Source organism: Anopheles stephensi, chromosome 2, assembly GCF_013141755.1.
Source record: "Anopheles stephensi strain Indian chromosome 2, UCI_ANSTEP_V1.0, whole genome shotgun sequence".
Taxonomy (NCBI): Eukaryota; Metazoa; Arthropoda; class Insecta; order Diptera; family Culicidae; genus Anopheles; species Anopheles stephensi.
In genome coordinates this window covers 25,630,318-25,643,972 of record NC_050202.1, presented here as the reverse complement: position 1 = coordinate 25,643,972, position 13,655 = coordinate 25,630,318, and the positions used below count along the sequence as shown (strand labels likewise).

Sequence of the window (13,655 nt, the reverse complement as noted above, 5' to 3'; positions counted from 1 at the left end):
TACAAACGCGCGGGAAACAATCACTACGGTTGCTTGATTTGCACTAATAGGTGATGTGACCTTTCTCCAGCGGTGCAGTTACATTGGACGCATCCATATCATCGTCCTCCAGCTCTTCCGATGATGAGTCAGCTGCGGCGACGGTGTGATGATGATGATGTATGATGATGAGTACGTATGCGCATTATGCAGAAACCCCCACAGGTGAAATATAAAAATTTACAAAAAATTTACAACAACAGAAACAATGAACAAAACCTCCTTTTTTTCCATATCTATGCTTCTCCACGTACACTCAGATTAGTATGAAATGCTGATCCTTCATGTGTTACAATTTTATTCTAGAAATGGAAGTTTACCTTTTACGACCACGGTTACCCTTCGGCTAACTGGATCACCGATACCATTCTGCGCCATACATTCGTAGTCTCCGGCGTGCTGTGGCTTCACTTCGTGAATGTCCAGGAATTCCTTGCGCAGCACAATACCAGTCTGGCGGCTGTATTCCTCGTCCAGATGGCGTCCCTGTAGGAAAACAATGCCCGGCACGAGGTTGTTGAAGAGCTCGTACAACTATGCGCACCAAAAAACACAGCACGAGTACTTACACGATAAGACCAGGTGATGACTGGCGTGGGATGTCCTTTGGCGGAACACAGCAGAATGAACTTGCGATCACGCTGGTGAAGCTCAAGCGTGTCGTTCAGGATCTTGTTACCGTGCATGATGTGAACATCTCGGGGAGGTCTATAATTCGGAGGACAGTAAATGAGTCGCAGAAAGTAGAAAAATTTATTTTTCGACTCCAGAAACGTCTCTCCCTGGAAATACTTACGTGAACACCTGCAGCTCAATTTTAACGATCATATTGTTGGGCAGCAGCTGGCAGGAATAGACACCTTCATCCGCTAGCTGTACGTTGTCGATCTGCAGCGAAAAGTCCGGATTGAGCTGATAGCGCGGATCGGACGTCACCTTCGTCATGTGCTGGAAGATGGTCTTTTCGTTGTAGTACCACATGATGACGGTGCTAGCTGCGGGATAGATTGTTGAAAGGGAAGGGAATATAGAAACAATTTTCTTGAAGCCCGGCAATAAGCCAGCCCTAACCGACTAACCGAACTGGACTTCAGATGTGCTTGACCTTGCGTTCCTAAGCACGCGAAAAAATATGCTACCCAACGTCAGCATTCTTTCGAACCAACAGCATTCGTCACGGAATGCCGAACCATTTGTCCTAATGCATTTCGATTGCGCGCTGGTCGCCAAGTTGCCGAACGGGAACAGCAAAAAACGGGAAGTGGTGTAAATAAAATGCACCTGCACCCCATGCAAATAAAACCAGTCACACAAAAATAAAACCCAGCCAGCCGGTGGGGGCCAGTAGAAGCCAGTTGGCGTGCATTTTATCGATTCAGAAGGCACTAATGAATTGCAATGAAGTAAGCGACCGAGTGCTGTTTGGAATTGCCCGTGGAACCGGGGAGTGAATTTATCGCACTCGGGGAGATGCAATGGAGCAATTAAATTATTCATCTAACCTGTGAGCAGTCGGTGCTGCCAGTGGAACGCTGCTGCCGCCTGGCTAAGAAAGCAGTGAATTATCTCACGTTGGCATACAAATGCAACCAAATAGCATCAGTTCACGCAAGGTGGTGGGAGTGCAACGGGCAAATGCAAATGCAAAACCACCCTGACAGGTAACGCTCGTTACAGTGACTTTCCGGCAGCCGATCGATCTGCGACCGTAGCTCCGGCTCCGTCAGCTAGCTGTGTTTGAGCGGTATTTGATCTTAGCGATTTGCTGGCTTTATCAAGAGCTTTGAATAAGTCTAGTTTGGAGTGATTGAAAGGAAATTATGCTAACGTGGATCATAAACAAGGTGTTAACCTTGAATTTCGAACGAATCAGTTGATAGCTGGCACGATGGAAGTAATTGATCGTGATCGTTTGGAAGGTTTATTAAAGCTCGTTAATAGTTGCTTTTAAAATAAGATAAATCAACTGGTTTATGGTAACTTCCGGATGATTTAGTGGTATATTAGCATATCATTTAATTAGTCTGATTTTATTCTCTTTGGTAGCGTTTTAGAGTATGCTTTCTTTTTTACTTCGGTTATTGATTCTTTATGATTTGTTTTTTGTTTATCAATTTAGTTGATTTAAACTAAAGTTTTAGTTTTATATTGTTTTGTATTGTAGTGGTTTCTTAATTTTTTTTTCTATTTTTCATTTTTAATTTAAATCAACTTTTATTTGAATGCGAACACGCTTTTTAACATAGTTTAATTAGCTTTTTGGTTTTGTTAATCAGTTTTTATAATTGTTCATTAGTATTTTTACAGTTGTATTGTGACTTGCTTTATCATTTAATTGTAAATTTTTTAAGAAACTTTTTACTAGTTTTAGATGTAATACTTATTGCAATTAAATCAACTTTTCGACTTTTAACAAGTCTCAACATATCAAATTCATCTGTTTTACGTATCAGTTTCATTTTAAGTTGTTTATTTTGTTGTAGTTATTTTTTAGTTAGATAAGTTAAGCTCGTTCTTTGATATTTTTTTTGCTACTGAGCTTCATTAGATTTTGTAGGAATTGAGTTTTGATTTCTGTATATTTTGTTGTTGATATTTTTACATTTATATCCTTTCAGTTTCTTCAAACGGAAAAGATACTTGACCTTGTGAAATTATTCAAGTATTTTTATATAAAATTCGAATTTGCTTCATTTATTTTTCATAAAAAATTGAAATGCAACTAGAGCGCCAAACCAATGGAAATATGCAAAACCAAGCAAATCAAACGCTTTATACTTTCTTCCGGTTGATTGATGCCCCGAATGCTTGTCACACTACCGTTTTGCTTGCGGTAGGTCAGTTCAACCACAGTGCTGCTGCTGCTGGGTGCAATATGGACTTTGATTTAAAATTGTGTTGTCAGCTTATCTTTACAAATGTTTGCAAATCGAACAGTTCACATTTCGCTTCCAACCTCTCGGCAAAGCTTCACTGACTGACTGAGACTAAGCGCCCTGTCTCAGGCCAGCTGGATGCTCTGGAAGGCTTCATTAAACCATCAATCAATCAATCGATCGTCCGTTCGGTCGAACCAGTACCCAACTATTGACCAATGGTGCTGGTAAACCGTGCACAATTCGATTCAAACAACCGATACGGTGCAACAATGTCCTGGTAGGGGAGCTTGAAACACACACACACACAGTCACTGTTTGTTGTAAGGAGAATGAAATATGGTCGTTTGAGCGAACGATTCGAGGGAAAGAAATATGTTTCCTGCGAAGATTTTCTCAACCATCGGGAATGGAGAATAACAGTGCTTCGGCACTCCATCAATGGATTATCGACGATCATGTCAGCAGGCATCGGTTGCCCTTAGAGGGTTGGCCGGCTTTTCTACCATCGTTTTTTTTTTGTTTTTCGTTTGCCCCATGCAACAACGGTTTCCATTTGCATACTGGTTCGAATCGAAATGCAGATTTGCATATGCTCATCATTGCTACCGTGTGAGCAATCACGGCCTTTACGGGTTGTGTGCGCGTTCAGCACACGGATCACGTTCCGGTTGGGTTTTCGCGCGGTCGAAGGATGAGTAATCCTTTTGCACATTCACAGCAACGGTAGCCTCACCAACAACCATATGGAGGATGGCCAAGTTAGGTTTAAAAACAATAACACCGAGGGAAATTCCCTCGGCTAGAAAGGATTCCCCGTCGTTAAGGATTCCCACGACAACGGAATCGGTGTTGAATGATGGATCGTGAAAGCGTTCCATTAAACCTTGACAGAAAAAAGGATTTTCGAGGAACGAGTGTGTGTGAAATTGTTCCAAGAAGAGACGATTGTTTTTTTTTGTTTTAAAGCTAGTTGAGGTAGCATTTTTTTTCCTATACAACACTTCTAAGAATTTATGAACAAATAAAAGGGAGCGGTTCAAAAATGCTCACCCGTAGGATTGCTGACTTCACACTTCAGCGTAACCTGTTCGCTCGGGCGTGCCTCCTCGATGTAGTCCTTGGTCAGCAGATTCGTCCCGAGCAGCGCATTGTCGCTGATTTCCGGCTTTTCCTGCGACGGCACATCCTCATCATCGTCGTAATCGTCATCGTAGTCATCGCTCGGACTTTCTACCGCTTCCTGTTTGTTTCGCTGCTCTTTCGACACGCTTATACTCGACTGTGGAAGAGCTGTGGGATGGAAAACAAGCACAGAAATTCCTACATTAATATGGTTACGGTTTTATGGCTGTGGGGAAGCTTCAAAGGGTGTGCTTTAATTCAATGTGGTGCTATGTGGTAAAATGGGAAGGTTAATTTTATAAATGTGCTCAATTCCATCCCGCTCCCTAAGCAAGCGACATAAAACAACAGTGTCACGGTTTAGGAGATGACGCGACACGCTACACCAATTCGATCGCATACACTTTAGCTACAATGTTTTTCACCATTCACAATCACCGTCTGCCCCGGGTGGTGGAATGATCATTTGTGTGGCTTTTTCATTTCGACCGGCCCGAAAACGGTTACGACTCGCGGGTAATAAAACTATTTATTGAGCGTAGGGGCGATGAGGCCAAACCAAGGCACGAAGGCCAGGAATGGTCAGACTGGAGCTATCATCGCGAACCCTCGCTATCGTAATTGTGGTACGATGAAAATACAATTGAGCGTTTATTAGTTTTATCGCATTCTTTTGAAGGGTTTGGTGTATGTTACTGGGGCCATGGGATTGCAAAAGGTGAAAAGTGGTTCGATGTTAAATGAATGAGTTTGTCATACGGCAGTGATTTTTGTGATCAAACGATGATAAGACATACAAGAAAAATTCTTCTAGAAAGTATAAGCCTACAATACTATTTAAGAACTTTTAGAATTTATTTAAAAGATGTCAAAATGTTATTGAAGTCAATCATTAGAAGAAAAACGTTTTAAAACAAAACGACAAAAACATAGCTAAAAGAGTTGAAAAACAAACACGTTAACGCATTCCGTGCGCCATCTAGCGTCGATTAGCCGAGCATGGGTTTCTCTATCACCCACCAGATGGAGCTAGATAAAAAAGAGGTTTCCTTTCTGCGTGAGGAATTTACGATCACACAAGTGCTTTGATTCATTCGGTTTCGTGTTAGCGTTGATTACCCGCTTCACAGATTGTTACGGTTACGATGCGTCCTGGTGCATTCAATAAAACACATTCATTCATGGGCACGAGCGCAATGGGCAAAAGGAAGGAAATGAGCTGTGGCATCACTCTATTTGTTCGCCATTAGCCGCATTCCAGTCGCAGTGCATAGCGATCGAATTCTTCCGACGCTACCTCGTACTAATGTGTTAATATCGCGGATCTTGTAGAGACCACCGCCGAGTCGGGGACGATGATGATGGCCTAATCATCGTCATTTTCTTTCCCTTTCTTCTGCATGCCATATTCCGATGCCGATTAGCAATCGGTTGATTAACATATTCTCAACGGTGCCTGCCTGCCTGCTTTGTATCATACGCATGAACACTTGGCGCTTAATCGTGCATGAATGCACAACTCGCCATTGCTTCTCATAGCACAAATCGTGCTGTTTCGAAGTGCTGTCTCCATCATTTATTACCTCTGAATGGCGAGTGTGTTTGGTTAGGGCTGACAAAAGGCTACTAGAAAGTGTGATTGGAGTACACAACCGTAGTACAATCGATTCAAGGGCTCGAAAACCTTTGCCGTGTACGAAAGTGGCCACGGTCCGAAAATGAAAGTGACAAAACCGGCACGGACGTGTCATTAAAACACAACACACCTTTGTCTAAAACATGGACCGAGATGTAGGGAGTATGAATCGGTGCCCTCAAAACGAGCATTTGATTCGTCAGATTCCAATTAGGGGACCGGTACACTCAAACGTCACCGCGGGCTCTGCATATGACAGTCCGATGGCGTAACCATCAGGAGACAGTAATCCTTTTTTGGCAAACACTCTAACACGGTTATGCAAAGCGAGGTCAACCAAAGAGTGACACATTTTTCAGGTTTTGATTCCTTGTTGTAATTGCTTTTCGTTCCGTGATGTCACTTTTCGCTTGGTTAGTGTTTGCGATTTTCGCGTACATTATTGTGCGATAAATATTTATATAGTAATTTAAGACAGTTTTTTACATTTTACACCTTGTTTCAGTAGGCTAATGCTTCGCCAGGCACGACTTACAAGTCCACCACTCCGAATGACATAATGATAAAGCTTCTTGTCCATGAGTAAGCAAACCACCCTCTTCCTTCAAACTTTTTGATTTGCGTGAGTCATCCCGATGACTCCAGCAGAATCGTTCGACCCAGAATATGGATTATTTGCGTATTACGCTTCCCGGCACGTTCCCGTGTTTAAGAAGGGGGAGGGGGAGGGTTTCTGTTTCGCTGGTTCATTCACATTTGGCAAACGATTAGAATTGAATGGCTCATCACACACTGCCGTTTTGGAAGGCGCAGCACGTACTGGAACTGTTTCCAACGGCTCGGGAACCGGTGGAACCGTTAGCAACAAAAGGATCGGCGGGAAAGAAAGTGTGTTACTCATTAAAATCATGTACCAGGGCTTGAAATAAGCACACACCCAGCGCATGTTGTGGTTGCTGCTGTTCCACAGCCAAAAGGGATACCGGAACAATGTATACGGCTGGAGACGATGACGAATCGGTATGCCTCGCTTGATGATACAGTTGGGCCAACATTTTCAAAACGATGGCGTCAGATAGCGTACCTTGTAGCTGCTATTTTTATTTGTGTCTTCCTGCAACGCAACAACGGGGCTTCGATGAACCAAAAGTAACACGTATGACAACCGGGAACCTTCCGGGTGAAACGAATTGTTGGAGAAGTTTTTAGGGGATGTGTGTGATTTCTTTTTTCTTACTTCTTTTCTTGCGGACGTGCACGCCAAAGGAGGGCAACCAGCTTTGCTGAAACGGTGTGGCGCCAATCTCCAATCGGTGTAAAAGTTTGTCGGACCGCTTTGACAAATATGAGCAAATTTATCATTTTAAGTTCCCAATTCCGTTACACGTCCGATAGCGTGTGGAGTGGGTTTTCGGGGCTGGAGGGGTGGACGCAGCACGAAACAATAGGGAATAAGGGTCATTATTCGGACGCTCGTTCCGGAGCATCGTTTTGTGGACGGTTGGTTGCTGGTCCGGTTGCCGCTCGTGTTGAGGGTGATTGTTGTTGCCCGGTGCCCGGTGGAGGGAGGAGTGTTCGATATTTGATGATAAGACAACTTCCATTTGGGTTTTGCCGAGCGAACTGTTGCCGTTGCACAGTGGGACAAATTTTAACGCGCAATTTGTTGGCACAATCTTAACTTTTAAAGGAAATTTTTATTGGAATTTATTATTAATATGACATGTAACGTTTTGACTTTGACATTTGACATATATTTTAATATCTCTTCTTCTTCTTCCTTTCTTGGCGCTACAACCTCGAGAGGTCTCGGCCAGTCATTTCTGGCTTTCTGTGACTCAATTTTACCCGTTAAAAAATAGTCAGCCCTACACACGGGGAGGCGATCTGGATGGGATTTGAACCACGGCCCTGCCGTGTGAAGACCGGCGCCGTTATTGCCTCGGACACCAGACCTCCCCGCTAGTCAATTAAAATATTCTCAAAAGGAATATGTTTAGCAATACGGCCAGGCTGTCCCTTACGAATAAAAAAAAGAATGTTTTTAATGAATGACATTTTACTATATTTATCGAAAACGCTCAAAAAACCAAACCAAGAAATATTTTATATATATTGAGATGATGAGTCCATTTTGACGTGGCATTCAGTGATAATTATCTTCAATTCCAAATTAATGACATCTTTCAATGTCATTGTTTTTTAGTAGTTCTTCTTCTTCTTTCTGGGCCTAGCGACCTCTTAGGTCATGTCTGCAATTTTTTATTGAAACCGTATAATTGGATGGTCCGGCTTCACTATTGGGGAAGCGCCGCATCTTCCACCGGTCTACCCCGAGAAGCCCCTAGTTTTTAGTAGCTACTGGTAGTACTATTAGCAAGAAGACTGCTTAAATTATTTCTACTCAAAAGTAGTCCTGCTTAGCGTTGACGAAAATGCTTCATCAATTGTTCTAATAAAAATTGGATGACAGCTGCCAGTGTACCGTATCGTGTACTCCCATTCAGTTGGTTTTAACATCTGCTCAATCCCAGAAATATAAAACCAATTGAAAATATGATTTTTACAATAAAAATACAATGACAGCTGTCAATTTCGTTGTGCTTGTCTAGTACAAACAGCTAGATATTCTAGTTTCCTGTCCCTTCAATAAAACTCCATCACTTGTTAAAAAATCTTCTCTTCATCAATTATTCCAATTAAGGTTGGATGACAGCTGTCAATTTGCTACTACTGCTCGTAGAACAATTTTTATTCGGCTTTTTCTTTCGACCGAACGATACTCCTGTTCAAGCTCATTGTGATTCCACTGCTTGGCGCGATGACTAAACCCCTAGGGGAAACTTTACCCAAAAACGCATCGCACCATCCTGAATCGGTCAGACAGCAGACGCCAGCCAGGAGTGTCCGTTCGAAAAACACCAACCGCGTGGTGTATGCCGCAGGGATCGAACGAGCGAGTGAGCCGGCCCACCGCTCCACAGGATGTGGAGCAGTGTCCTTGTGTGTGACCGGGTAAACTACCAGCGCCATACAGGCGACCTCCCGGACTGGACCAATTGTGTGTGTGTGTCCTTTTTTTCCTGAATCCAATTTTTCGACCAGTCGCCTCGAACTGGCTCGAAGGGGAGTCTTGCCCTTGTTGTTGGGTGTTGTTTTAGTATATCCTGGTGGGGCAGGTTCACCGCTCTTTTTTTTTTTTGGTGGATTTCATTGTCATTCCAGTTCAGTTTTAGAGGTTTGAGGTTTTGTGAAAAAAACAGGGCAGGACACAAAAAATGCAAAACCACCACCATGTAGCGAGCGAGGTAAGGACTGTGTGCGTCCGCTTGACCTTTTCCTGGCTGCGATTGGATTCACGGCAGAAGCCGGAGCCCGCGTGCCCGGCCGGCAATAACGAACGATGAATGATGACGGCATTTTGTTGGCCATGTTTTTGTTTTTCGTCTTCTTCGTCTCCTCTCTTATGCTCATAATGCTACGTCTTTCGCCATGGTTGTTGCTGTTGCTAACTAAATGTCAACGCTGGAGGTCTTGATGGTGGAACCTGCGGATGTTAAAGCTGCACCAGCCGATGCACACTTAGCTGTAGCTGTGGGGTGATTTTTTTCACTTCTGGCTTCTACCGTTGTGCATCGATAGTGCATTGGGGTGCAACATTAAAGAGCCGATGCGACACGGTACTGGTTGTTTTTTTTTTTTTATTCTTTCCCCTCACGGTGTTCAGCCTTCACCGGGACCGGTTGTGCATTATCGGGAGAAAAATGGAGAACATAATAATAACACCGGAGCGTGTAGCATAGTGTGCAATGGTTGGGTAGTTTATTTATCATGTTGTTTGTTTTTTTTTGCTTTTTTGCGTCAGTCTTTAGTACTCTTTTTCGAGAAACTGTGTCAGCAACCGTTTGCTGCTTTGCATTTTTGCATCGTAGATCAAGGAAGTACTTATGATCCTTGTGTTTATGTATGTTTGTTTTTTAATTATTAGTAATCAATCTCGGGCCTTAGATAATTAATAGTGCTTCAAAGAATTAATAATGCATTTTAAATTAATTTATTTAAAAAAACTGAATAGTTGCATAACGTTTGCACCACACCGTACCTGGTCGCACAAGGCAACAAGACACTTGCAGCGCCAAAGCCACTGCTACGGATGCAAATTTGTTAACAACATTTAACATCTTCGTTGCACTTTATCATCACTTCCCCCCCGTTCCCTTATCGCTCCATCGCTTGCCCCCCTTGCTTTAAATGTCCATTTCCAATTGCACGATGCACTCGCTGCGAGACTTGCTTGGTTGCAGCTTCCCATCATCATCGCTCAATCCCATCGATCAATGAATGATCGTGATCACTGTTGGCGGATGTTTATGTTTTTTCCCCTTTTTTTGCTGCACCACAGCTTGATCACTGTTGATGATGGGATGATAGAACTGTGTGTGCGTGTTTGTGTGTTTTGTTTTTCTTTTCTTTGTCTTTTTTTGCATTGCTTCATCTTGATAGTGATTCCTTCCAGTTATTGGTTAATGATTGAATGCGTGTGAGGGTAATTTATAACTCCACTTTTTTGTTTTGCTTTGCTCTCTCACTCGCTGTATTTGTTTGTATGCTTTCACCGTTGAGTAGACGCTAAACGGAAAAGCAAACGATGTCCTCTGTTTGTCTTTAAAGACGTGATTAAAGTGCTGACGGTGGCTGTGCGCACCGTTGTGCGCTTTTACTGAATGAATGAATGAAGCAGCGCACTGGTGATATATTCTCACGCATAGTCTGTTTAACTTTACGCGGTTCGTGTGTGTCTGTGTGTATGCGTTTTTTCATTAACTGGGGTAATACTTATCTTGTAACAGCAAACAGAATGTAATATATGTGAAAAGAGAAGGAAGCATTTGCACGATGGGGAAATCTTACATTTTGTTTGATATCCGCAAATGGTGCGATAAATTGGTTTTGCAGTTGTGATAAGCAAATATACATAAGTCTTTAATATAGGAACGATGTGGACAAAGTAGTTACATAAATAAAAAATGAAAAGTATTTAATTATTTACATTTTGATTATGACGGCAAGCGCCATAATGTCAAATAAAAAGTAGCTATATGCGAATTTATAAAAATGAGAAACATAAAATTATTGAAGAAGTACAGTGACGGTAAAAATAAAATGATCACCTTAACATCGATTTTTAAATTACAGTTTTCTATTCTTATTTAAGGTATAATAATTTCTGAAGAGCGAAACAGCAGCTGCTACATTCTCACCTGTTTCCAACATTCTACAGCAAATGTTGTGTTTGTTCAGAAATTTATTAATCATTACCTTAGAACAAAAAAAAAATACTAAAAAGGCCTTATTCATGATAAAACGCAACAAAATTTCCGGTATTTAAAGTTAAATAATGTAGGGAATAGTTGTTGAAAGCAATAAAGAATGTATTTTCGTTTTTAATTGAATTTGGTTTACTGTTTCGTTTACGGCTATTTTTGCACCTGAGTTACGCAAAAGGGTATCTTTTTCAGACTTTTTTGTATATTTTTTTTTCTATTCATGAGAAACGGCTTGTCCGTATTGCTTGTTTATTATTTGTAATTTTTATAAATTTTTATTACAACAATTTTTCACATTTATGCCTAACTATTACCTAAATTTTAGATATCTCAGTGGTGAAAAATGACTGCCGAGAGATAAAGTCTTATATCAGACTTTAGCTTCATTTACAGTGAAGGGCAAAGACCACTTTTACATCCGATTTTCACACGACTGTTCTCGATACTTCTGCAAGGTATAATCAAACAAAAAATTGCCAAGACTATCAACAACATCTTAACACTTTATTGAAATTTTTCGAAAATACAAAAATCATTGAGTAAAAAAAACTTAAATAAAGTTAAAAAAAGTTAAACTATGCATCAGTTCAAAACTAGAAAGAGCGGATTGTCAAAAAAATTGTTTTTCGAATTTTAAGTTTGATGAATAATATTATTTTCTTGAAAAATATTTTTTGGCCATACTTTCATGGAAGTGACAAAAAGATACCCAAAATCAATGTCTTGTGTGATACAATGATAGAAACATTTTTCCTATATATGAAACTAAATTAAAAAAAAAGTTCGTTATTCGTTACAAATCGACATCATAGCCTCAATTTAACGAATTTGAAACTTTAAGTGGTTTTATTTTTTTGTCCATCATTGTAACTTGGCTATGTTTTCCTTCTAATAGGAAAGCTTGATCGCAATCGATGTCTTGAGTGATCCAATCCATTTGTTTTTTCGTTTTCTCATGATTTTGCACAAAATTTCACTGAAAACAACAGTTCAAATCGATTCTTTGAAAAGCTGGACAAATATCTACACTTTTCCAAAATTAACTTGTCGTATTATTTTGTCCATCCCTGTAAACAGGATATTTATACAAGATAGGGAAAGAAGCACAAAACAAAATTTTCAAATCATAAAAGACAACAAATAAAAGTTAAAATAAATTAATAGAAATGAAAAAAAATTATTAAAGAAATATTAAACAGGACAGAAACTTTCAATAATTTTCCACATCAAATTAAATATTGCAACTTTGTTCCTAAAACCGAATGACTACTTATAAAACGTGTCCGTGGCATACACACAAACACCCATATGCTGGGGTAATGATTTATGGGGTAAACATTTTATTACTCCCCACCGACAAAAAAAAAACACACACACACACACACAAAATACTGAACTCTGGTTTGTCATCAGTTTGACATACTGGCCCATTTCGTCACACCACGCAGCAGCGTATGCGCACATATGAATGCGTAACCATTGTTCTACAAAACTACTCGCAATTACCAGCGTACCCCTTTACATGGTCCGATTTGGTTGTTAAATTGTAACTTTAGTGTAAACACAGGCCAAAATCTAAAACCCATCTAAACGTGCCGAATGCTGTAAAACTGTGTCGAGAAATGAAATGTAGTTTATTGCTCGCTGTTTTTTTTTTTGGGCCAACCTTCCCGTATTGCGGGCGTATTTTCCTCGGTTTGTGGGTGCGGAAATTATGAGCTCTTAATTAACCCACCCGAAAATGAAGCTGCCGCTGCTGCTCCGTGTGTTTGTGACAAGGCAAAACCCTCTACACTGTTCCCCCCCCCCCCCTCGCAGTTCATTTGGGCTAATGTACGGATTAAGGGAAATGGACACCGGAATATTCTCCGGTAGACACCGAACCGCAGGCGCCCTTAGAACCCCATTAGCGAACGGTTACCAATTTATGCTATCGCCTGAGGTTGCGGTTGCATACGAAATGTGCGGCTATTCCGATCCTAAGATGATTGCAAATTAATTAGACCCGGAAGCGAAAGCTGGTGAGCTCGCATTGTTCTCACACCGTGTACCGAAAGGCCACCGAAACCCCTGGCCACCGGCCTGATGGTAGAACGCATGGTTGATAGTGATCGGTGAAATTGTTCCCGGTGATTGTTGTAACTATTGCCACTGGCAGTACGATGTAATTGTCAATTGATCGCTAGGAGCGAGGCGAAGGAGGAAGCCCAGAAGCTGGAACGAGACAACGGGGACTCGTGCACTGATTGTGTCGTGCCGTACCGACAGGGAAGGCCATTTCAGTGGGGAGGTATAAAATCGTGCTGAGGGGGAGGGCCTGTCAAAGAATATCTCTCCCTGTGCTAACGGTTTTCGCTGGGCGCTCGGTAAGATGTAATGAATTATTAATCGAAGCAAAGCTTGTTCGGCACGGCACGCGCTTGTTACTTGCGCTCGGTGACGGAATTCGTTCGTTCGATTTTGCTCATTCGTTTGAGGACCCGTGACAGTGCCGTTGCCTGACGGGAAAGGAATTGGCACACGTTGCTGGAGTTTCCGTGGACCCGTTTGACGAGATCGTTATCGGTGATGTGGTAAACCAATCGATATGATGGATGTTAGAGTTCTAGGGAGAGTTCTAGGTGGTTGTTTACACGGAAAGCATAATGTTAT

General features: G+C 41.5%; 1 protein-coding gene across 3 annotated transcripts in view; it reads right to left on the bottom strand.

Moving 5' to 3' along the window:
* Positions 1-13,655, bottom strand: part of LOC118505923 (neurotrimin-like) — a 101,390-nt gene that overhangs the window by 4,986 nt on the left and 82,749 nt on the right. For 2 of the 3 annotated variants that reach the window (XM_036042417.1, XM_036042418.1), the window contains 5 exons: positions 3,969-4,208; positions 836-1,034; positions 609-747; positions 360-525; positions 61-132 (listed from right to left, as the gene is read on the bottom strand). In XM_036042417.1, the coding sequence (XP_035898310.1) occupies positions 61-132; positions 360-525; positions 609-747; positions 836-1,034; positions 3,969-4,208 (816 nt within the window). The remainder of the gene's footprint in view (positions 1-60; positions 133-359; positions 526-608; positions 748-835; positions 1,035-3,968; positions 4,209-13,655) is intronic. The other variant, XM_036042419.1, reaches the window with a different exon arrangement.